The following is a 24,807-nucleotide window of genomic DNA, read 5'->3' as shown; positions in this document are numbered from 1 at the left end:
GTTAGTTGAACTTTAGAATACATGAACCTTATGAAAATTTTGTTAGGATCGCACAACAACGCACACACTCGATCTAGATGAACACAAAGAACAGGATAGAGAAAATGCAAGGAGAACTCTGGCTAAAGAATTTATATTGATGACTTCAAGTATGTACAGTAAGAGAATACAAAGAATACATAAAGTACATTTTCAAAGCTCTATATATATATATAGTTCAACTTACTATATAGGTTTACGAGATATAACTATCTACCATATATAGCTTTACCGTATGTAGCTTTTTACTATACATAGCTATTTATTATTTATGACAATTTACTTTATATGTCATTTTTCATATATAGTTATACTATGTAAAACCGTTAACTAAGCTATAAATAAGCATCAGGCTCCATAACCTAACAAATTTTCATATATAGTTTTACTATGTATAACCATTGACTAAGTTATAAATAAGCATCAGGCTCCATAACCTAACAAAATTTGTGATTGAGGTCTCACCTGGAGGGTCTATGACATAGGTTTAAAAATATGATGATGATGAGAGAGACTAGCATAAACGTGTTAGGATCGCTGAACAATGCACACACTCGATCAAGATGAACACAAAGAATAGGAGAGAGAAAATTCAAGGAGGAATATTGGCTAAAGGTTTTATTGATGACTTCATGTATGTACAACAAGAGAGAATATGGAGAAGGAAGAAAAGTATGTTTTGAGAGTGAGAGCCGTAACTAATGGGTATATATATGGTTTCAATTTACTAAATATAGCTTCCAAAGATTTCAACACATATAATCTAACAACTATATTTCTATCAAATCTTTACTAAATATCTACCATATATATCTCTACCACATCTAGGCATTAGGCTCCATATCCCAACAATCTCCCATTTGGAGACTAATCTAGTCAATTACAACAATCTCCCACTTGGAGACTAATCTAGTCAATTACAACAATCTCCCACTTGGAGACTAATCCAATCAACCCCAACAATCTCCCACTTGGAGACTGATCTAGTCAACCAAGAATTTCATTCTCAATCTGTAACATACCACTTGAGGCTTCGCACAACCTCAATGTTCCAATATCAACACAAAGTTTGCTGGATTCCTTGTACCCTCTATCTTCTCCAAACACATCACCATCTTCCACTAACCTCCTAGTGAAATGATATCGCCTTCTGTGTTTTGTCTTTGAGTGATAGACCGGGTTCCTCACCAATTGCATGACACTCTAACTATCTACCTGAAGAATCTTCTCGCGTTGGTTCTTGCCTAATTCTTCTAGATAGTCTGTCATCTATATCATCTCTTTTCTAGCTTCAGCTATTGCAACGTACTCAGCCTCAGCAGATGAAAGAGCAAGCATGTCTGAAGCCTAGACATCCCATCATCCATGGCTTGCTCCCACTTGGTTGTATCCTCCAACTGTAGGGCCTCATCAAGGGGCTTCCGTTCCCCTTCATCAGTCACCAATCAATAGTGTAAAGAAGGTACATACCTATCTAGTACTGTAACGCCCCTAATTTTCTTTAACCTAATTAGTGACGTCACCCATGCATACTTATCTCATTAAGCGGAAGCTCATCATAAATAACCTTGAAATAGTCTTTCATAAAAATTCATGAATCCAAAACAAAACCTAAACTCCAAAAATAAACCTTCAATACTGAATTCAAAATAAATCCAAATAAATCCATACTCAATCCTATAACAAACAGTCTAATAAAAGTAAACTTCTAAAAATATCCCGTCTCCAACTTCCATGGTGGCCTCAGCTCCGCCGTCAACCGTACATTGGCGCCTTGCCTTTACCTAAAAAATGTAGGTAGCACGTGGCTTGAGTATTTTATGAAATACTCAGTAAGTCACCCCACTGTTAGGGTTAGGAATGCAAACACATGCAACATATGAGCGGGACCTAACTTTTCATAAACTTTTCATAGCCTTGAGCGCTTTTCTATTCCGGGTAGGGTTGGATGTGTGGTACTCCTTCACACATGGCCCATGTACGTGTACATGAACCCACCAGGCGGGCTCTTATACGTACCCCTTGGGCCTGACTTGGTCGGGCACAACGTGTTACACGTAGTCGGACACCACAGAACAGAAAAGGGCCCGCATCATATCAAGGCGAACATAAATATCGTATTTCATTCTTTCGTATCATAAAGGGGAAGAATCCCGATGCACGTGACATACATATATGCATGAGGTCCCTTAACATATTTAACATGGCATTACATAAGCAGTGCTAACATCGCATTTACGTTTCTTACATCACATGGCATCTCACATGACTTACATTACCTGGCATATTACATAACATTCCAGTTGCATAAGCATCTCATGACATGACTCGATAATTCTACGTGTATCTATGGCATCAATCAACATATTCATGACATACAATACTAACATCTCATTCATGACATAACATAAACAATCAACAGTCAACACAAGTTCATACGTCACATAACATACACAATGTACGATCAACACAATCTATACATCACATCATCATATCACATAAATATGGTGCATGCAGGGGCCACATGGCACACACCATCATACAACACGTAGAAAGCTAACTCCAACAGTAAGGTCACTTACCTCGATGGTCTTGGTTGAAGTCACTCACAACGAGCTAATCCCAGCGGTTAAATATGTCCTATGATAACCACATAAAAATTTAGAACCTTTCATAAGGTCTAAACCTCATGCTATTTATCAAATAAACCCTCGACCTAATCTGTCTTTAACGTTTAGGAGCCATACTGACCTCGGATGGTAAAATTAAGGGCAGAAACGGCTTCGGAAGGGCCAAAAACCTTGGAATCGATATATTATAGTGATACCGATTCACCAAGCTGAGCTGCCGAGCCGACCAATTAAGCCGCCAAGTTGAGCTGCGGGATTTGACGAAGTCGAGCCGCGGGTTTTGACGGAGCCGAGCCGCCGTACACGTCAAGCCGAGCCGAGAGCACACGTGCGGAGTCGAGACCAAGGCTGCAGCGCCCGTCCGCGTTGGGCCGAAACGCACAGGGCCCGCATTCGTTCCGTGGGCTGGTCCAGAGGCCAAACGTGAACCCGACCCGTTTTCCTTCGTCTTCCTTACCCGAAATCTCGCGAAAACCCTAATCGTCGCTGCGCCGCAAACGACGATGTCACAACCCCGATTCCGAAGATGCAATGACACCCCTCGCCTATTCCAACCGACGCGCAACGATATTCAACACCGATAGCCTCGGTCGCTTCTCCCTCCAGCCACTCACCGAAGAAAATCCATCGAACCACCTCACACGTTTTTCCTGGCTAACCCTCTCGATTTTTCCGTACTCTCAGACACCCTCGAAAACCCTAAACGTTTGGAGAGCAAAAGTTGTTTCAAGGAAGGAGGAGAGTTGTATATGGGAATATAAAAGGTCTTTATGACTCTTCCATTAAGGTAGTAATTTCATTGCTAGAAATCGTACCTTTTCCAGCGACAGACAATAAATGCAGCATAATATCTTTTCGTTTTGGCAGTAAAAATAAAATCTTAGCATAAAATCTAAAATAAATAAAACAAAAATTTGAATCCTTACAAGTACTCTGATGGCTCTGGATGATCTTTTCAACACCTGCTCAGGTGTCACTTGCTCTACTTCTAATTCCTCAACAACAGCCTCAGAAGTTTCTTGAGTATCTACTGCAACATCACTAGATGAATCTTTCAGCAACTCAACCTCAACTCCCATGTGCTTCAACTCTAGTTCCTCAGCAACAGTCTCAGGAGTTTCTTGAGTATCTGCTACAACATCACTAGATGAATCTTTCAGCAACTCAACCTCAACTCCCACTTGCTTCACCTCTAGTTCCTTAGCAACAGTCTCAAGAGTTTTTTAAGTATCCGCTACGACATCACTAGGTGAATCTTTCAGCAACTCAACCTCAACTCCCACTTGCTTCGTTGTCTTGGTACTTTTCTTCAATTCTCTGGCAGTCTTTGCGAAGCTAACTCATTTTTGTTTGCTCAGAACGCAGTTCTCACAAGAAGTCATATCAATATATTTCAGACCTTCCAAAACTCCTTCCGCAGCCAACATCTTCATTCCTTTAACGCTCATATATCCAAGTGTATTATGCCATAAACTTGAATTTGAAGCACTCTCAGCAACATCAACCATGTTCATACACCTTGTAGTGGTATATAAGGTTCTAGATTTTGTGCCACGTGCTACCACCATAGCACCCTTCACAATCTTCAACGAACTCTTCCCAAACTTTGTTGCATAACCTGTGCTATTCAACTGACCGATAGAGATCAGGTTCTTCTTGAGACTAGAAATATATCTAACATCCTTTAATGTCCCATGGTTTCCTGCCGGAGTTTTTATGCAGACATCCCCTTTTCCTTCAATCTTCAAATCATTATTGTCGGCAAGATACACCTTCTCGAAACTTCCCAACTTGAAATTTCGAAACAAATTTTTGTTTGGAGATGAATGAAAAGATGCACCTGAATCCAAAATTCATGATTCAATCGGACTGTCCACGCTGACGATTAGAGCATCCCCAAGGTCTTCTGCTAAATGTATAGAACCGTCATTCTCTGATTTGTGATTCTTCTTCCTCTTTGTACAATCTACCCAAAAGTGACCTTTTTCTCCACAACTCCAACATTTTACGTTTGGTTTGTTTGGAGATTTTTGTCAATTCCTTGATTTTGATCGCTCATTGTTTGGGCCCTTTGATTTACTTCTTCCCCTTCGATCAAAACTGAGAGCATTGCGTGATGAATCTCCAATTTCCCGTTTGCGAATACTTTCGCTAAGAACTGTTGGGAATAAACTTAAATAAAGAAACTCTATAAATTGATTTTAGAAACTGTTGTTAAATTTAGTAAGGCTTTTGAAATTTGAGTCGGAAAATGCCAAAGAAAAAATAAAGGGTCAAGAATCACTCTAGGAGAAAGTGGATTATGTGATAGCTAATTTTAGATTTTAGAAACTCTATAATTGATTCGCTTTCATTGTAAAATGCAAGAGGCAGAGAGCAAGAGTAAGATACAGGAAGCAAAGTGTACAAGTGTAATAGAAAAGAGTTTTTCAGAATTTCTTTTGTTCCCTTGTCTCTCCCCTCTCGACACCTCTTTTACGGCTTCGTGAGAGTTATTTAAACAAGTTAGTTTCAGAGCAAGCCTTTATTTTCTACAAGTTGGTATTAGAGCGAATTTTATTTCAACAAATTGGTAATAGAGTCGATGGCGAACATGATGGGACAAATGCTGCTACCACGATTGACGAAGACGAACTACGAGAATTGGAGCATCCAAATGAAAGCTCTTCTCGGATCTCAAGACGCATGGGAAGTGGTCGAAGAAGGTTTCGAAAAATCGAAAGATACCACGGGTTATATGGCGGCGCAAAACAAGGCGCTAAAAGAATTATGATCAAAGGATAAGACAACATTATACATGCTGTTCTGGGCTGTTGACGAGTTGGGCTTTGAGAAGATTGCAAGGGCAACTACTTCAAAAGAAGTGTGGGACACTCTAGAAAAGGTGTTCAAAGGAACCGACGGAGTCAAGCAGGTGCGTCTTCAGACTCTGCGTGGCGAGTTGGAGAGCATGAAGATGAAGGAGTCAGAAAATGTATCTAACTACATTACACGCGTACAAACCGTGGCAAATCAGCTAAATCGAAACGAAGAAATGTTACTCGAGACGCGGGTTGTGGAGAAAATCTTGAGGTCGTTAACAGACAACTTCGAGAATGTTGTATGTGCTATAGAAGAGTCCAAGGATCTAGCAAAGTTCGCCGGTTCTCTCGAGGCACACCAGCAACGTAAGAAAAAGAAGGAGGAGACACTTGATCAAGCGCTTCAGACGAAGGCATCAATAAAGGATAAAAAAGTACTCTACACTCAAAATGTTCTAGGTAGAGGTCACGGAAGCCGCAGGAATGGTCGAGGTGGTCAAGACAACAGTTACGAAGAAAACTATAAGGAGAAGAGACAGTCGAGCCAAGCAAATTGACGTAGAAGAGGACGCAATCAAGGATGTGGTCAAGGATATAATTCCAACATCCAGTGTTACAAATGTAAAAAATATGGCCACTATGCAAATAATTATAACTCCGACAAATGTTACAATTTTGGTAGAATGGGGCACGTTGCAAAAGCTTGTCGAGCTGGAAAAAGGGTGGAAGGAACAACCAACCTAGCCGTGGAAGATGTAACAGATGAAGGTCTTCTCTTGATGGCTCAAGATGAAGAGAACTTCAACAACGATACTCTGTGGTACCTCGACTCAGGAGCAAGCAACCATATGTGCGGTCATGAGCACCTATTCAAAGAAATGCAAAAGATTGAAGATGGTCATGTGTCATTTGGAGATGCGTCAAAGGTGGAGGTCAAAGGCCGAGGTGCGATACATTTCTTGTAAAAGGATAGTGTGATGGGGTCAATCCAAGATGTTTACTACGTACCAGACCTCAAGACCAACATATTGAGTATGGGACAACTCACAGAGAAAGGTTACTCGATATTCCTAAAGGACCGCCTGCTACACCTGAAGGATAAGAAAGAGCCTTTGGTTGCTCGAGTCGAGATAGGAAGAAATCGGATGTACAAATTGAACTTAAGAAGCATATGAGAAAAGTGTTTGCGAGTCGACGTAGAAGACAAGGCATCACTGTGGCATTTCCGCTTTGATCATCTACATCATGGCGGCCTAAAGGAGTTAGCGAAGAAGAATATGGTACATGGGCTACCAAATATGGACTTTGAAGGTAAATTTTGTGAAGAATGCGTGCTCAACAAGCATGCGAGAACCTAAATTCAAAAGAAGGCTAAATTTTGGGCTAAAAACAACCTCTCGAGTTGATCCATACAGATACATGTGGACCAATTACCCCCGAGTTCTTCCGTGGAAAGAGGTATTTCATTTCCTTTATCGATGATTACTCACAAAAAACTTGGGCTTACTTTCTGAAAGAAAAATTCGAGGCATTCGAGGTGTTCAAAAAGTTCAAAGTAATGGTGGAGAAGGAAACTGGTAGACACATCAAAGTTGTACGATCCGATGGAGGTGGCGAGTATACTTCGACAGCTTTCATGGAGTACTGCGAGGAGCAAGGCATAAGGAGAAATAATCGGACCATTCTCGACATGGTTCGCTTAATGCTCAAGAGCAAAAGCATGTCGAAGGAATTTTGGGCAGAAGCCGTGCAATGCGCCATCTACGTACAGAATCGATGTCCACATGCGAAGTTAGATGATCAAACACCACAAGAGGCTTGGAGCGGACAAAAGCCTACAATCTCTCATCTCAAAGTGTTCGGTAGTATGGCTTATGCTCACGTACCAGACCAACAAAGAACAAAGCTCGAAGGCAAAAGCAAAAAGTATATCTTTATTGGATATGATGAGAAGACAAAAGGATACAAACTACTTGACCCGATTAGCAAGATGGTGAAAGTGAGTTGCGATGTGCGAGTAAATGAAGCAAGCGAATGGGACCGGAATAATTCGACGAAAGTCAATATCGAAGTAAGAGAATCATCAGTCGCTGCACCAACAAGTGCACCAACAGACTCAGAAATATCCGATGATGAAGATGAACCACGACAACCCAAAATGCGAAGTTTGCGAGATTTGTATGACTCAACAGATGAGGTGCACCTTGTATGTCTTCTGGCAGATGTTGAAAATATTAGGTTTGAACGCGACGGTGCGAAAGACAATGGCGATAGTCGTGAGGTAGTGGAAACTGTTGGAAATGAGGTGATGCGCAGCGGATGTGGCGAAATCTTGATAGCGGAGACAAGAAAATCGAAGAAAGATGAACAACCGAATAACAGAGAGCCTGAGCGCGAAGAGAGAGAGAGCTCCGATGGTCGGAAAGGCAATTCGATGAAGAAAGAAAAAAGAGGATGAAAATGGAAGAAGAAAAGAAAGAGTTAGAAATAAAGGTTAGAGAAAGAAATGACTGAGTTGAGTGAGAGTTCTTCCTATCTCAAATAGGAGAAGGAAAAGAATGGGAAGGTAATCTCTAATCTAATGAAAAAAGTTGAAGAAGATGTAGAGAAAGAGAATGACTTGCTAATGGAGATTGAGGCTCTAGTGGACGAGCTAGTGAGGGAGGAGAAAGATATAAAGATGCTGACTCAACAGAGAGACTCACTCGACGTGAACCTGAATCAAATCCAACAGGAGACAGTGAACTTACGACCCACGATTGATTTACTCACTCGTGATAAAGCCGAAATGGAGGAAGCAAAAATACTAGCTGTAAATGTTGCTTTGAACTTGCAAAGGGAATTGAGTAAACTGAACAAAGCCATGATGTCTAAGTCAAGCGTGGCTAAGAACGGGAGAAATGAAGAGTTGGTGTCTCAGATGGGCTGTTCTCGAGAAGATCCAAATGAAGTCTAATCAGAGAAGGACAAACTTAGTTTGCCGCTCGAGGACAAGGAGAGGAAACTGAAGAAACCACGACTAAGCTTGAGAAAACTAAAACAGCGCAGGTGGAATCGTTGAATAGAGCATTTAAGTTTATGGGGGAGTTTTGTTGAGAATAAACTTAAATGAAAAAAGAAAAGAATGGTAGTTTTTTATTTTGTTAAATTTAGTAAGGCTTGTGAAATTTTAGTCGTAAAGAAGAAAAATGAAAAGAAAAAATAAAGGGCCAAGAATCACTCGAGGAAAGTGGGTTATGGGATAACTAATTTTAGACTTTAGAAACCCTATAAATTGATTTGTTTTCATTGTAAAATGCAAGAGGTAGAGAGTAAGAGCAAGAGACAGAAAGCAAAGTGTACAGTGTAATAGAAAAGAGCTTTTCAGAATTTCTTTTGTTCCCTTGTCTCTCCCCTCTCGACACCTCCTTCACAGCTTCGTGAGAGTTACTTAAACAAGTTAATTTCAGAGCGAGCGTTTATTTTCTACAAGTTGGTATCAAAGCGAATTTTATTTCAACAAATACACATTATTCATAGTCGACGGTTTCTCGTACATATTCGACAGCACCTTCAACAGATCTGACATTGTCTTCTCCTTGATGATATTGAACGTCATGTTTCTGAACAACGTCAATCGGATCAACCCTAAGGCCTGACGATCCTTGAGCTTCCACTGCTCCGTGGTCATATTATCCAGCTTCACCCCCAACAGGGGTTCGTGAAGATCTTTCTGGTACAGATAATCTTCAATCTGCATCTTCCAGAAACAGAAATCAGATCCATCAAACTTTTCAATTCCAATCTTTGAACTTTCCATCTTCACAGATCGTGGTGAATTTTGCCTCGCTCTGATATCAGTTGTTAGGATCGCTTAGCAACACACACACTCAATCAAGATGAACACAAAGAATAGGAGAGAGAAAATTCAAGGAGGAATATTGACTAAAGGATTTATTGATGACTTCATGTATGTACAACAAGAGAGAATACAGAGAATGAAGAAAAGTATGTTTTGAGAGCATTGCCTAATGGGGTATATATATGGTTTTAATTGGTGGCGGATATTGACTACATTTAAATATTTTGGAGGGAGGAGAGCCAAGGTCCTGTTCAGCGAGGTGTAATGGTGGAGGAGAGGGTGGTTTTGGAGGAAGTTGGAGTGGCGGCGGGAAAATAGGGGATTGTGGGAGAAGAGTGTAGTGTGTGCTATGAATGCTACGAGGAAGAGAAGGGCGGAGAGAAGGAGGTGGCTAAGATCCCATGCGGTCATGTGTTCCACAAATCATGCATCCTTACCTGGTTTCAATGGAGCAATTCATGTCCTTTGTGTAGAGCCAAATTATAACGTATTTTTAAGAATGATGCTCTAACAAAGGACATGAATTGCTCCATTAAAACCAGGTTAGGATGCATGATTTGTGGAACACATGACCACATGGGATCTTAGCCACCTCCTTCTCTTTGACTATGTTAGCTCTGATACCATGTAAGGAATCACAACTCTCCACAATGGTATGATATTGTCCACCTTGAGCATAAGCTCTCATGGCTTTGCTTTGGGCTTCCCCAAAAGGCCTCATCAAAGGACTATGGTTCTCCTTCATTAGTCAGCAATAGATAATGCAATGAAGGTGAATATCTAGCTGGTGTTCTGATGGTTTTGGATGATCTCCTCAACACCTACTTAGGTGTCACTTGTTCCACGTCGGGTTCTTCAGCAACGGATTCAGGAGTTTCTTAAGCTTCTGCTGTAACATCACTGGGTGAATTTTCCTGCGACTCAAGCTCAACTCCCACTTGCTTCAGAGTCTCAGAGTTTATCTTCTCTTTGTCATTGTACAAGATTTTTTCATCAAAGGTTACGTTACAATGTCTTAGGATTTTTCTATTCTTGTCATCCCAAACCTATACCCGAACATGTCTAAGCCATAGCCTATGAAGTAGCGGTTCACAGCCTTAGCATAGCTTGTCTCTTTTCTCTGGATTGATGTGAACATATGCAGTACAGCCAAAAGTTCTCAAGTGAGAGTACTTGAGTTTTTTTCCTGTCCATACTTCTTCTGGCAATTTGAACTTCAAGGGTACTGATGGCCCTTTATTGATCAAATAAGCTGCTGTAGTCACAGCATCAGCCCAGAATGTCTTTGGTAGTCCAGAATAAATCCTCATGCTTCTTGCCCGCTCATTTAATGTTCTGTTCATCCTTTCTACAACGCCATTTTGTCTTGTCTTACCAGGAACTGTCCTCATTAATCTAATTCCCTTAGCTGCACAAAATATTTTAAACTCTGACTTGTCGTACTCTCCTCCATTGTGGACCTTAGGAATTTGATCTTCAAGCCGGTCTGATTTTCAACTTCAGCTTTCCACTTCTTGAAAGTAGCAAACACATCTGACTTGTGTTTCAGGAAATAAACTCATACCTTCCTGCTGAAAACATCAATGAAGGTGACATAAAACTTTGATCCGCCAAGTGATGAAATTGGAGATGATCCCCAAACGTCTGTATGGACCATTTCCAATCGTACTTTCTTTGGTTCTCTGACAGCCTTTGTAAAGCTAACTCGTTTCTATTTGCCCATAACGCAGCTCTCACAAAGGCCCATATCAACACATTTTAGGTCTTCTAAAACTCCTCTCGCAGCTAGCATCTTCATTCCTTTGACACCCATATGTCCAAGTCTATTGTACCATAGACTTGATTGGAAGCACTCTCAGCAACAGCGCCATGTTCATAAACCCTGCAGTGGTGTATAAGGTTCCAGATTTTGTGTCACGTGCTACCACCATGGCACCCTTCACAATCTTCCACGAACTCTTTCCAAACTCAGCTACAAAACCTGTGTTATCCAACTGAACAATAGAAATCAGATTCTTCTTGAGACCAGGAATATATATGGCATCCTTTAATGTTCATTGATTCCCTGCTGGAGTTTGTATACATACATCTCTCTTTCCTTCAATCTCCAAGATTTTGTTGTCGGTAAGATACACCTTCTCAAAATTTCTTGATTTGAAATTTTGAAACAATTCCTAATTTAGAGACGAATGAAACAATGCACATGAGTCCAAAATCTAGGATTCAATCGGGTTGTCCACACAAAGGATTAGAGCATCCTCAGTATCTTCTGCTGAATGTATAGAATCATCGTCATCTTTAGATTTGTGATTCTTTTATGCATCAAATACACCTTATTCATAGTCGACGATTTCTCGTACATATTCGACAGCCCTTCAACGGATCTGACGTTATCTTCTCCTTGATGATATTGAACGTCATGTTTCTGGACAGCGTCAATCGAATCAACCCTAAGGTCTAACGATCCTTGAGATTCTACCGCTCCGTGGCCATATTATCCAGCTTCACCCCCAACACGGGTTCATGAAGATCTTTCTGGTACAGATAATCTTCAATCTGCATCTTCCAGAAACTGAAATCAGATCCATCAAACTTTTCAATTCTAATCTTTGAAATTTCCATCTCATAGATCATAGTGAATTTTGCCTCGCTCTGATACCAATTGTTAGGATCGCTCAACAACGCAGTCACTCGATCAAGATGAACACAAAGAATAGGAGAGAGAAAGTACAAGGAGGAATATTGGCTAAATGTTTTATTGATGACTTCAGGTATGTACAACAATAGAGAATACAAAGAATGAAAAAAAGTAGATTTTGAGAGCACTGCCTGATCGGGTATATATATGGTTTCAATTTACTAAATATAGCTTCCAAATATTTAAACCTACGACATATAATCAAACAAATATATATCTATCAAATCTTTACCAAATATCAAACATATATATCTCTATGAGATCTTTACGAAATATATTCCAAATATATCTCTACCAGATCTAGGCATCAGGCTTTATATCCCAACAATCTCCCACTTGGAGACTGATCCAGTTAATCACAACAATCTCCCACTTAGAGACTGATCCAGTCAACCAAGAATTTCATTCTCAATTTGTACCAAACCACTTGAGGTTTTGCACAACCTTAATGTTCTAACATCAACACAAAATGTTCGCTGGATTCCTTGCACCCTCTATCTTCTCCAAACATATCACCATCTTCCACTAACCTCCTAGTGAAATGGTATCGCTTACTGTGTTTTGTCCACAAAATGATAGACCGGGTTCCTCGCCAACTGCATGACACTCTAACTATCTACCTGTAGAATCTTCTCGCGTTGTTTCTTGCCTAATTCTTCTAGATAGTCTGCCATCCATATCATCTCCTTTCCAGCTTCAGGTATTGCCACGTACTCAGCCTCAGCAGATGAAAGAGCAACGCATTTCTGAAACCTAGACATTCAACTCACTGTTGTTCCATCTATAGTGTAGATATATCCAGATGTGCTCTTGCCAGAGTCTACATCTCCACTCAGATCAGCATCCACAAAACCTTGCAGAACTACTTTGTCATTGTCATAACAAAGTGAAGTATTGGATGTACCTCTCAGATATCTCAGAAGCCACTTCCCAGCTTCCCAATGTTCTTTCCCTGGGTTTGCCATGTACTGGCTAACAACTCTCACTGCATGTGTTATATCAGGTCTAGTGCAAACAATAGCAACATCAAGCTCCCAACTATAGAAGCGTACGGAACTGATGCCATGTGCTCACGTTCTAAACTGCCTTGGGAGATTGCCCCTTTGAAAATTTAATACGATTTGTCAAAGGGGTATTCCTAGGTTTGCATCATTCATCCTGAATTTGGACAACACCTTCTCAATGTACTACTCTTGAGATAGATTTAATGTGCTAGCAGATCTATCTCGAGAAATCCTCATCCCAAGAATCTATTTCGCTACACCCAAATCTTTCATCTCAAATACTGAAGATATGTTTGCCTTCAGGTGGTTTATCTCCCTCGTACTAGATCCAGCAATCAGTATATCATCCACGTATAGGAGTAGAAACACATAAGAATCAATGTATTTCTTAAGATAACAACACCGATCCTTTTCACTCCTATGGAAACCACTCTTGCACATGAAGGAGTCAAACTTCTTGTATCACTGTCTCGGTGCTTGTTTCAGTCCATACAAACTCTTATTGAACTTACACACCATGTGCTCCTTGCCTGGAGCTACAAACCCTTCTAGTTGTTGCATATAGATCTCTTCATCTAGATTTCCATGTAAAAATGTTGTTTTTACATCCATTTGCTCAAGGTGCAAATTCTTCGCTGCAACAATATTCAGTAGAATTCGGATAGTAGTTAATTTCAAAACAGGAGAAAAGATCTTAGCATAATCAATGTTATTCCTTTGTGAATATCCTTTAACTACTAATCGAGCCTTGAACCTCCTTTTGCCATCTGGTTCAACTTTGATTCTAAACACCCATTTGTTCAACAGAGCTCTCTTTCCTGTAGGTAACTCAGTCAGCACCCACGTATTATTCTTTTCAAGTGAGCTCATCTCATCATCCATGGCTTGCTCCCACTTAGTTGAATCTTCTACTTGTAGGGTCTCATACCAATGGAGATAGTATTCCTTGCTTATAAATTTCATCAACCACTTCATAGTATGTCTTCAAACGATAAAGCGAATATTCATACATAGAACCTTCTCCAGCAAGTCTTTATCTCCATTTATGGATCAATAACTAGACATCTACTGGTGAGAATCAAATCAAGTAGCAGAAACTGTGGAGGGCGGGAAGATTTGAGTTAATATATATATTTTGTAACTAATAACACTAAACTAAAATTAATTAAACATTTAATAATGATGAGTTAATATATTTATTTATTTATTTACTTCATTTTTGTGGATACCAAAAAATATATTTTGGGTGGTACTTTAGAATTTAGTCTCTATTATTTTAAAAACCCTCAAAGCAATTTCTAGAATCGACTATTTTTTATAACATTATAAAATTATAGAAACTATTTGTGAGAGAACAAAATTTAAACGGTTAAATTTTAATTTTCTACAAACCCGAGGTAAATGAAACGTAAATGAAACGTAAATGAAACGTAAATGAAGAATGTCTTCCTCAGTTTAAATCTTTATAATTTATCTTTGTATACACGATGTGGGGCTACTACATCATTAGAGAATCAATTTATATTACACCAAGAGAATATGTATACCATTTCCTTTTTCTGTATAATCTCCACTACCACTTTATGTCACAACTCTTCCATGTTTCCTGTCAATATTTGATGTTCATATCACCTCGTCCTGGTCTTCGAGAGATCGTTTACGAGCCTTCAGGTTGAGCTCGAGGCTCTGAGGCAGAGGAGGTGTCCTCCCTCTTCGGAACAGGACAGCAAGTGCCCTCATCTTCTTGCAAAGATCAAACACCTGAACCAATATAAACATACATATATTGAATCGCAATACGAGTATGTCGCTAAATGAATTCGGTGAAAACAATGGTGTTAGAAGAATTCGGGTGTGTGATTATATCTCTTACTGATGAGGCTTCAATCTCGAAAACACCTTCACAACCTTTGCCTCCACCTTGCAACAGGTCACAGTATCTTGCAGCTTCATTCTCATCTTCAAACACCTTCAAAAGAAGCAAAGTTTTTGAGTAATCAATCGTTATTGTTTACCAAAGATCATGAAAATGAGTTCAATGATAATGGAAACAAATGGGGACTTACAAGAACTCCCTCCCTGATGTCTTCAACAAGCATCTGAAATTTGATTCCTGTTTTGGACTGTTTTTTCTGATTCTCAGACCTCCATTTTCCACCTTTGGAAAACAATAATCCAAGCTCATTTTCTACTTCACTGATGAGCAAACAAATCCGTGAGTTTGGTAAGAACTGAATGTTGAGAAAACCAGAAACACAAAGTGAGTTATATATATATACCTCCTATTTCTCCGAGTTTTCATTGTGCATATTTGGTTCTCATTGTGTGTTAATACGTATACAGGTTTTGAACTTTCTCTCCACGGATTGGCTTCCAATACTGAGTGAAATGATGGAAGGATGGCTAAGTTAAATCATTGAAGAACATATACGAAGAGAAGCACAAAAATAAAGATCTATCCATAATTTGTAAAGCAGCTTCCAAGTCCAGAAGAACAGATGATAATGCTTGGAGAGTTAGTTATCTTGTTTTGTTGTGTTTCATATTTCTATATATTTGGCAAAGCAGATTTCAATTAGGTTACCGATCAAAATTGAGAATCTAAGAACATTATCAAAACTTGTAAAACTTCATCACTAAATAGACAAAATCATTCCTACTATCATAAGCACGGGAAGAAACTGCTGCTATCAAACGACAATAATGAATTTTAATTTTAATTTCTGTAAATTACCGTCATAACTGCTGCTATCAAACGTCTGATGGAGATGCCTCCTCATATCATAAGCACGGGAAGAAACTCGCTTGACGAACTCATCAGAAGTACCAGGAATACTGCCATCTAAGCTAAGTGCCCTCTCCATATCCACATCCTCGGTTCCATCCTCGCCATCGCTGTCTCCTTTGTTAGCGCCGCCACCGCTCACTCTACAGGAAATTTCTCGCAAATTTCTGGATCGAGGACCAAACAAAGCGCGAACACGAGGCATAGGGCAGCGGAGGTCGCCAAAAGAGGCGGCGATTCGACGCCGCCGGAAGAAGAGAGGTTGTCTGGAAGGGAGAACGAAGGAAGGCGAGACAGATGATAGGGAATCCATTGGAGGACCGGATTTGATCCTTTGTGTAAATTAGGTGAAAATGGAATCTGGAAGGGGGACGTGAATGGGAGAGTTGGTGGTGGCGTGATTGAAGGGGGAATTTGGTACGAGTTTATGTGCGTGGAAGGATGTCCAAGTTGAGAGCTGAGAGGAGGAGGAGAAGGAGAAGAAGAGAAGGAGAAGTTGGTTTCGTGAAGTCCATGAGAACTGGAGAGATATTTTTTTATAACGGAGGCTGTGGTTAGACACCTGGACCCCCCAGACGCGCTCACACTCCAACACTCAAAATGTTCTTTTTCTTTTGGGGCTAAATTATACATACATACATATGTATACATATACATATACATACATATGTATACATATACATATTTTTTCCAAAAGCTGCACTATTATATTTGAATCACTACTCCTATAATAGAAATTCGTTAAAATATTAGATAAAAAATGGATGTGTTGATTTATCATTGTCATGGTTGTCTAAGGCGTGTTGTCTGTGGCTGCATGTCGAATGTCCCGTTCATGCTTGTCTAAGACGTGTTGCTCATGGCTGCATGCCCATTCCAAACTCTTTTTACTTGTTTTCGTGTATAGGTGTGTATTTACTATTCATGTCGTGTTAACATAGGAGTGTATGATCGTTCACCAAAATCATATCTATACATGGTAGGACTAAAGTGTCCTAAGGTGTCCCAAAATTTACCATAAGGATGTGACATTCTTCTTCCTTGAGTTATATGCTATCAAAGTTATGGTTGTTGCTTATTTGCTTTTAGCCTATAACATTGCTTTCTGACAAATTGTTTTCAATGCATTTCTTGGCTCATGTTTTCTAAAACACTTTCTCTCAAATGTGACCGAGACTGATCGGTTTGGCTCTTTCTGAATTTCTTGGCTCATGTTTTCAAAACCACTCTCTCAAATGTGATCGAGACTGATCGGTTGGTAGAGATCTAAGATCAGTTGCTCTACCTAAGTGAAGTTCCTAATGAAATGGGACTTTTGGAGTCTCGCATGGACGAAATTGACGCTAAAGCTAACAAGATCGATGAAACGATAGCCTATCTTGGGACAATGTCAATCCGCAAATTAATGGTTAGGGTCGAGACCTTAGAATACAAAACCACAACTGTTGGTAGCTTCCCACATGAGGATAGCTCATTGGGCTCTGTTTTCCAGATGAAAGAACATATCAAAGATCTAGACAATGCCCAAGAAACGATCATTCAAATGGTTTCAAAAATGTATGAGGACTTAAGCGCCACCCTTGGAGTAGTCAGTTCTCGAACAGTGGAGAACCAAACTCCAACTAAAGTGCGATCCAATTTAATAAGGTGAAGGTCCTCGAGTCGAGCCTAAGAGCTATGGACTATAGGGTAAAGGAGTATTGTCACCAATTGTACTTAATGAACTATCATTCTAACCGAAGAATTATGAGATCGATTTTATTAAGAATTAAAATAAAACATGCTATACCTTTGTAGATATCGTGGTTGGCATATTTCTTCATTGTGTTTCATTGGCATGAAAAAGGAAAGTGGCAGCAAAGTCATATAATACATTCATACCCTTTTCATCATATAACTAGAAGAATTCAGTTGGTACTTTCAAGTTTCACCCAAAGGAAATCACTGCAGATCATCACAGAATGTAACCTGAAGATAAAATCTGTACCCATGTCCGTAAGAATTGGAAAACAGACACACAAGTTACACACAGTGCTCTAAGTTCATTTCAACTTTTATAATGAGCCTGAACGGTCTTTCTCCAAACAAATCTGCACCTAAAACTTCAAACTAAATTTCTTTTAAATCACAACATCAAAGTTCATTGGAATCATTCAAGAGTAAAGCAAACGAGCCATGAAAACAACAGAGCATGATCATATCGGGTCAGTTCGATTCCGATAACCTTATGCCATTATCTTTGCTGACCTAACATAGAGGCTGTCCACAACCTTGCCAATGTTGGAAATGGTTTCCAGTGTAGCTGGATATATAGCGTCGGTCTTTGGGTCGTCGAAAATGATTAGGCATCCAGCACCTTGGTCTAAAGTGCCTGCAAATTTCTTGTCAAGAATCATCTGAGACAACTTCTTTTCAACATGATCCACCGGCAGTTCAATCAGCTCCGCAATGTGAGCAATCTCAACTCTTGAGAATGGTTCAATCAACCTGCACAGATTTTGCTCCAACAGAGTGTCGTAGAGAGAAGAGAGATGTCGGTGGACAATAGGATCTTCCTCTAGTTGAGCCTTAAAATCTCTTAGTGCTGTCTCGAAAAGCTTTAACGATCGTTTGGAATGTGCATCAGCTACAGCTTTCATGGCATCCAGCTCAACCCCCACGTATTGTAGACCTGCTTTCGATGATATTATTCCTGCCACGTCATCCGCCTGGCTAACCATTATTTTGCACAGCAACATATATTTGAGGCTAAATACAGCACGGGGATCTTCAAGAGCATTGAAGGCTTCAAAAGCTTCAAAGAAATAACTGTAAGCAGTTTTGTAATCCTTCTCTTCCGCATGGAGGATGCCACTCTGCAAGTCAATAGTGCCCTGTTGTGCTGGAGGCACGTATATGGCATTAGCAGCTGTTCTTGCAGCAGTAAGTGCAGCCTTCGCTTTAGGGAGGTTCCTCAGGGAAAAGTGAAGCTTGCTCTCCAATAAATCTATGTCTACAAGGAGAAGCTTATCGTCCAGTCTTCTAACTTCCTTGATTAATCCAGCCAGGAGATTTAAGGCTTCAGAGTACTCCTTATTTTCCATCAAAAGAGCTGCAAGCCTGGCTTCAACCCGTTGCCTAAGGAAAGTTCGCTTCTCAGCGCGTGTCCACTGCACCATTTCCTTGCATAGGGAAATCTGAAGATCAGATGTATCTGGTATTTTAGCCACTGCATCAATGATTCCTCTCACAATTTTTGCTGTTTTTGCTTTCGGAATCAAGTTGAAGAAAGGCCTTAGTTGAGTCAAAAGATTCCGAAGATCCTCTGCACGATTCTCTTGTCTGAGAAGATCTGATAAGTTTGTTATAGCCTGTTCTTTTATACGTAGCGCCTCAGGGGAAGATGAAGGGTTTTCAAGAATACGGTAAAGGATTGAGATTGATTCTGACGGATTCTTAGCTTCTAAAGCCTCAGCAATTGAATCAGTAGTGGCAGGTAGGTAAGATGTCGACATAGTTACAGAGTCGAAACCAAGTTCTGCAAAAGCAAGTCATTGAACACCATGAAATTTTTATTTACACAGTAAAAACAAAACAAATGAAAGCAATGACCCTATTAGTCTGCTACATACATTCTATCTCAGATTAAATCAATATTTCTTTCAAATGTGGAGAAAATAATTAGAAAGCAATAGAAACACAAAGCTTCCAAGTCCCTCTATACGAGAATCTTGGTTCCTTATCTCAATCCTGCATCCACTTCCCATATAATATAATATGATATTTTGAAAGAGACCAAGCAGTAAAATAGAAAATTTATTTATATATAAATTCATTGATGTATGAATTCCAAGCGAAGGGCAACAAGTGAACGTGGTTTTGTGATTCTTCAGTAGCCCTGCATAATGAGCACCGACTTGGTGATATAGCCAAATAAGGCATACACCTCTGTAGGATATCCATAGTATTAATGGCTTGGTGAGAAAAAAAAATTAATCTTCGTGGAATAATTTCCTTTCCAAATACCTCTCTCGTCAAAGAAGTCTCCAAAAGGTTAAAGGATTCTCCCATATCCGAATAAAAAGATTTAATTGAAAAGGTCCCATTTGTGTTTGGAAACCATATCCATGTATCATCCACTTATACTAGGGCAATCGGTGCAAGATCAAGGCTGAGATTAGTCCATTCTATGGCTTCAGTATCCTTCAAATTTCTCCCAATCTTTAAATCCCAGAAGCTTTTTTACTGGGTTCCAGACCACTTATACAGTAGCCTCCCAGTAGTGGATGAGACAATAAAGAAAGGGAAATTGAGAGGCAAACTGAGAGTTGGACACCCAAGGGTCGGTCCAGAAAAGTGTTGTGGCTCCGTCTCCCAATTAGTGGGAAATCCTATTGGTGATAAGATCTTGATGCTTGACAATGGACTTCCAAGGGCCTTTCGCAGAAGACAAAGAGGCCCAATTCAAGTAATTTGTCGAACCCTACTTTTCCTTAACGAGTTTCCTCCAGTACCGATTTGGAAAACGAAAATTTCAACAAACAAACCAGTAAAGTAAGCCTCACAAGTTATAACCTGAACGAAAAGAGGCTAGCAGATAAAAACGCAAAAGAAAAAAAAAAGGTTGAGAATAACGAAAAACGAGCAAACTAATTTGAGACTACACAACCCTAAAGAACACAATAACGCTTCTGCATCCGATTTGAATCCCATAATTAGGTTTTAAAACTCCGATAGCATCAATTTCTAAAAGCTGAAAGTTCAAATGCAGGTTTCTCATCTTTACATACACCATTACTAACGCTTCGTGACTATTTCCGAAGTAAGAACGACAAATAGAAATTGAAGTAAGGTGGAAGACTTCCGAATTTCAATTTCACGATTCGAACTACCAAATACAGCTCAAATCGCAGTTCAGAAGCAAAATTAAGAACTATGGGCGAACTAAGTGGCGTAGTAGACGAGAAAACAAATCGAAAACGATAAATGTATAAGAATAAATAGCAAAGAGGAGAGGAAAAGAAACCTGGAGTATGGTAGGAAGCAGAGATGGTGAAGCGCCCAGAGAGAATAGAAGACGCAGGATCGAGATCGGGGAGGCCGAAAGGAAGAAATGAAAATGATAAGGGCCGAATGAATGATAATCGGGTTCGTTTGTGTTCTTTCTTGGGGATGCGGCAAAGTTCCCCGGCCGAGTCTATTTTCTATCTGAAAATTGCTCCTTTTTTATTTATTTATTTTGTTAAATTACTATTACAAAATAATAATAATAATAATATTTTTTTTTTTTTTTTTTGTCGCGGTACCGGCTTGAGTATAGATAGGTGCCAACAATGATCCAAGATTTAGTCGGTTAACTTACTTACGGTAAGAGTGAGTGTTGCACCAGAGTTCCAAATTAGTGTGATTGTGACTGTTTGTATTAGAGTCAAGTCGGCTCCCAAAATTAGAATTAACGAACACATTTGCTGCACAGTAGTTAAACAAGTTCTATATGGACCAGTTGATTGAGAATCGAAGAGAAAAATACTCGACCTACTGTAAGTCTCTGATAATTTCGACTTGTGGAAACTCACATGGATGAGATTGTTGCCAAATGCGATAAGATTAACACAGTAGCAGGTCACCTTGATTAGATACCCGTCCATGAATTAATGTGGAGGGTTGAGACCTTAGAAGACAAATCCACATGAGTTGGTAGGTTCGAGCGTGGAGATAGCTTAACGGGCTCTATTACTGAGATGGAGGAGCGTATTGAATGTTTAGACAACTCCCAAAAGGTAATTGTACAAATGGTCGATGTAAAACCTGCCCTTGATATGGTTAGAGATAAAGTGGTAGATTTGAGTATCCGACTAAACCTCGTCACGAGAGCGGTGGGGAACCAAATCTCAACAAGGGGGTGCAGTCTAGTTTAGGGTTCGAGATGCCAAGGCTATAGAGAGTTTTTATCTTTAACCTTGAACAATATTTTCGAGCTACAAATATCATGACAAAAGAAGCGAAAGTCATGTTAGCAGCTTTGCATCTAATTGACGATGCAAAGCTGTGGTGGAGATCTCAATACATGGACATTCAGGACGGTTGATGTATCGTAGATACTTCGGAGAGATTAAAGCAAGAACTTCATTCATAGTTCTGTCTAAAGAATGTTAAGATATTGAATATATGTCTGAAAACACGATCTTTTGTTTTGTCAAAGGTTTAAAGTTATAGGCAAAGTCCAAACTATATGAATAACGAGTTCAAGACATTTATACTATCTATGTTGCAGCATAACAGTAGTTCGACTTTAGTAACGAGCCATCACAAAATGTGAGGAGTCAGACTTCTTCAAGCCTTCCGAGAAAGATTTGAAACAAATTTATAAGCTAAAGATGAGATGGTAAGAGTTGAAACGCTGCACTTGAAAAGCATTGAAAACCCCAACATCGGAGCCCTAAAGTTTTGCTACATTATATACATCGAGGCCTGGATTAATCATAGATCGATTAAAAGCATTATGGTCGACTATGAACCACCCACAACTTTATGACAAAGACGTAAGTGAAATGCTTGAGCATACTCGGGAATTGAGATACAAAGAAAATGAAAGTCGTCAGTTCAACCGTCCTACCTATGTGGGAAATTGCAAAGAAAACTTCGACTAAGCTGGAAACTTGGGGTGGATATACCAATATCATGATCGTCGAGATAGATGAGTTCGACATTGTGTTAGGGACGGATTTCTATTACGAAAACAAAGTCATTCACATACCCCTAACAAAAGACTTAGTAGGTACGAGATTCAACTCCACCATTATTCAGACTAATACCCAACGGGCAAAAGGGATGAAGATGATGTCAGCAATACCTGGATTATATGTTATTAATATCGTTGTTGTTCCTTATTACTTGTTAGCTTATAACATTGACGTTTTCCAAAACCTTCTCCGACCCATTTTTTTAAACTATTTTTTTAAGAGCGGGCCCAGATGCTTTTGTATAGGACGTTTGTGCCAACAATGACCCAAATTTTAGTTGGTTGACTTACTCAAGAGCGAGAGTGAATGTTGTACAATTACATCGTGAGTTTCAAAGGAGTACAATTGTGACATCTGGTATGAAGTATGGAGGAGCACGACCTAAATTTCGAGCTACTCAAAGCATGAATTGTGACATAGGTTGACTCGACAGGAATAAAAACTCGACTCGAGATTTTAAAACTGAAAACCATACATACACATATATATTCACAATATACAAAATACATTTTAACTTTAATACATCAAGGGAATATTACACAAAAATAAGACCAAGACAAAAGACACAAACTCGGTGATGACTCTTGAACCTAGGTTGTCTCTCTATGGTCAAGACAAAAGACACAAACTCGGTGATGACTCTCGAACCTAGGTTGTCTCTCTAGGTTGTCTCTCTATGGTCACATGCTTCAAATCGTTTTTGTCCTCGACCAACATCTAGTATTTACCTGAAAAACAATAAAAACTAGAGTGAATATAAAATAGCTAGTAAGAAGCCTACTTGTAAGCTCTTGATTATGTATATGGACGATGCTAAGTTACCACACTCTATACCTAACCGTAAGACATAAAACATAGGGTTCTATTCTGAGGACCTAGGTCTTGACATTCTAAGTTCTCGATTCTGAGTTCTAAGAACATGATAAATCTTTTGCCTAGCCTTGGTTTATGCACTCGTATGGTCCCTTGCCTAGTACGGGTTTAAAGAGAGTGGATCCCAATGGGTTGTCTACTTCCTTTTCCACAAACAATAAAACGAGTCTTGATTCTAAACCTATGCCTAAAATTCAAACTAGGATTCTAAATTCGGATTCGACCCATAGTGGCTCTGACATTCTCCTCCGTCCCTACGAAATTTGAACAGTATATCCCACCCAAGTGAGAAAAACATGAGATTATGATGTATCACGTAAATGGTAACTCTAAGATGACTTAGGGCAAAACGCAAGTTTAGGTAGAGCGGTACCTAGTCAACTGGAAGTCGTATTAGGCTTACGGTCATGATTGTGCAGTTTCTAAGATCCAACCTACTTGGCTTGATTACAGTCTTAGAGTGCAGAGTATTTGGGTTTATAGTTATGACTCCAAGAGTATGTAATAAAAAAGCTAGGTTATAACCTAAGTAAACAACATCATGCGTATTTCATTTATAACATCATAATTAGATGTCATATATTAAATCAAGCCAATCAGAGTTCATTAAAGCTACAAAACATCATAACGGGCGTAGCAGGGACATTTTTGTCATTCGTACCCTTATTGTTAGTTTATGTCCTAATCATGTTCCTATGACCTTCGAGCTCAGCATGCATCATTAATTCATATTATTAAGTCACAATTTAAAATTTCTTGCACAACGAATATCATTTAGTGGGTTAACTTCTTTTTAAGGCATTTTCCAAGTGATGCTTACTTGCTTGGTCGTGTTTGGTAGGTCCTTTATTGAGTTAGCTTTCTAGAAAGGTTAGAATTTCTATAAGAATTAGTCAATAAGGGGAGTATTTGGCTTAAAACTAAGAGTGAGCCAGAAAAATAAGTTGGGGTCAGTTCAAAGACGTGCATGGTCCTTATCTCAGTTCAAAGACGTGCACGGTCAGTTTAAAGACATGCATGGTCCAAACTTCAAGCCTCACCATCCATAAAGGTGTAGGACGACTCCTTCTATTCCAAGCGTTTCACAGCCCTCGACTCCTTCTACAACCTTGTGGGTAATGTTATTTTGAACATGTAGGAATAAGTTTTAGGGAAATTGGTCGAGTGTAGCTCCGAAATTTGCCTAAAAATAATGAGTTAAAAAGCCAGAAACTTCCTCTGCCTCATTCTCGAGATTCAATGGTTCTTTACTCCAATTAAGCACATGGGATGGAAGCCTTTGACTCTCTCTTTAAAAGCTCGAGCTCCACCACCTTAGACTTATCCAATAGGTCCTAGAATCTTCATCTCAAACTCGAGGTCAGAAACACGATCTTTCCCAACTCCAAACACACCAACTTAGGTCACTCCAATC

The 24,807-nt window shown here is 39.5% G+C and overlaps 2 protein-coding genes across 2 annotated transcripts; both read right to left on the bottom strand.

Moving 5' to 3' along the window:
- Window positions 1-14,437: 14,437 nt before the first annotated feature.
- LOC111788260 (plant/protein) lies at window positions 14,438-16,312 on the bottom strand. The gene is made up of 5 exons (XM_023668566.2): window positions 15,748-16,312; window positions 15,293-15,392; window positions 15,080-15,209; window positions 14,887-14,982; window positions 14,438-14,774 (listed from the first exon to the last, which is right to left on the bottom strand). Exons 1-5 carry the CDS (start codon window positions 16,109-16,111, stop codon window positions 14,637-14,639), a joined length of 828 nt encoding a protein of 275 aa, XP_023524334.2. The 5' UTR covers window positions 16,112-16,312; the 3' UTR covers window positions 14,438-14,636.
- Window positions 16,313-17,830: 1,518 nt separating this feature from the next.
- LOC111798889 (26S proteasome non-ATPase regulatory subunit 11 homolog) lies at window positions 17,831-20,981 on the bottom strand. Its single transcript, XM_023682235.2, has 2 exons — window positions 20,804-20,981; window positions 17,831-19,315 (listed from the first exon to the last, which is right to left on the bottom strand). Exon 2 carries the CDS (start codon window positions 19,290-19,292, stop codon window positions 18,024-18,026), a length of 1,269 nt encoding a protein of 422 aa, XP_023538003.1. The 5' UTR covers window positions 19,293-19,315; window positions 20,804-20,981; the 3' UTR covers window positions 17,831-18,023.
- Window positions 20,982-24,807: the final 3,826 nt, after the last annotated feature.

The sequence above is a fragment of the Cucurbita pepo genome, chromosome 7 (genome assembly GCF_057944985.1).
Source record: "Cucurbita pepo subsp. pepo isolate OVF chromosome 7, ASM5794498v1, whole genome shotgun sequence".
NCBI classification, from domain to species: domain Eukaryota; kingdom Viridiplantae; phylum Streptophyta; class Magnoliopsida; order Cucurbitales; family Cucurbitaceae; genus Cucurbita; species Cucurbita pepo.
This window is presented reverse-complemented; position numbering and strand designations above follow the sequence as displayed.

Bases quoted from the DNA above. Each gene is read 5' to 3' on its own strand.
- LOC111798889 (XM_023682235.2), bottom strand. From the start codon at position 19,292: ATGTCGACATCTTACCTACCTGCCACTACTGATTCAATTGCTGAGGCT.
- LOC111788260 (XM_023668566.2), bottom strand. From the start codon at position 16,111: ATGGATTCCCTATCATCTGTCTCGCCTTCCTTCGTTCTCCCTTCCAGA. The intron at 14,983-15,079 runs GTAAGTCCCCAT...CTTCTTTTGAAG, and splicing joins ACATCAGGGAGGGAGTTCTT to GTGTTTGAAGATGAGAATGA. The intron at 14,775-14,886 runs GTAAGAGATATA...ATATTGGTTCAG, and splicing joins TCGAGATTGAAGCCTCATCA to GTGTTTGATCTTTGCAAGAA.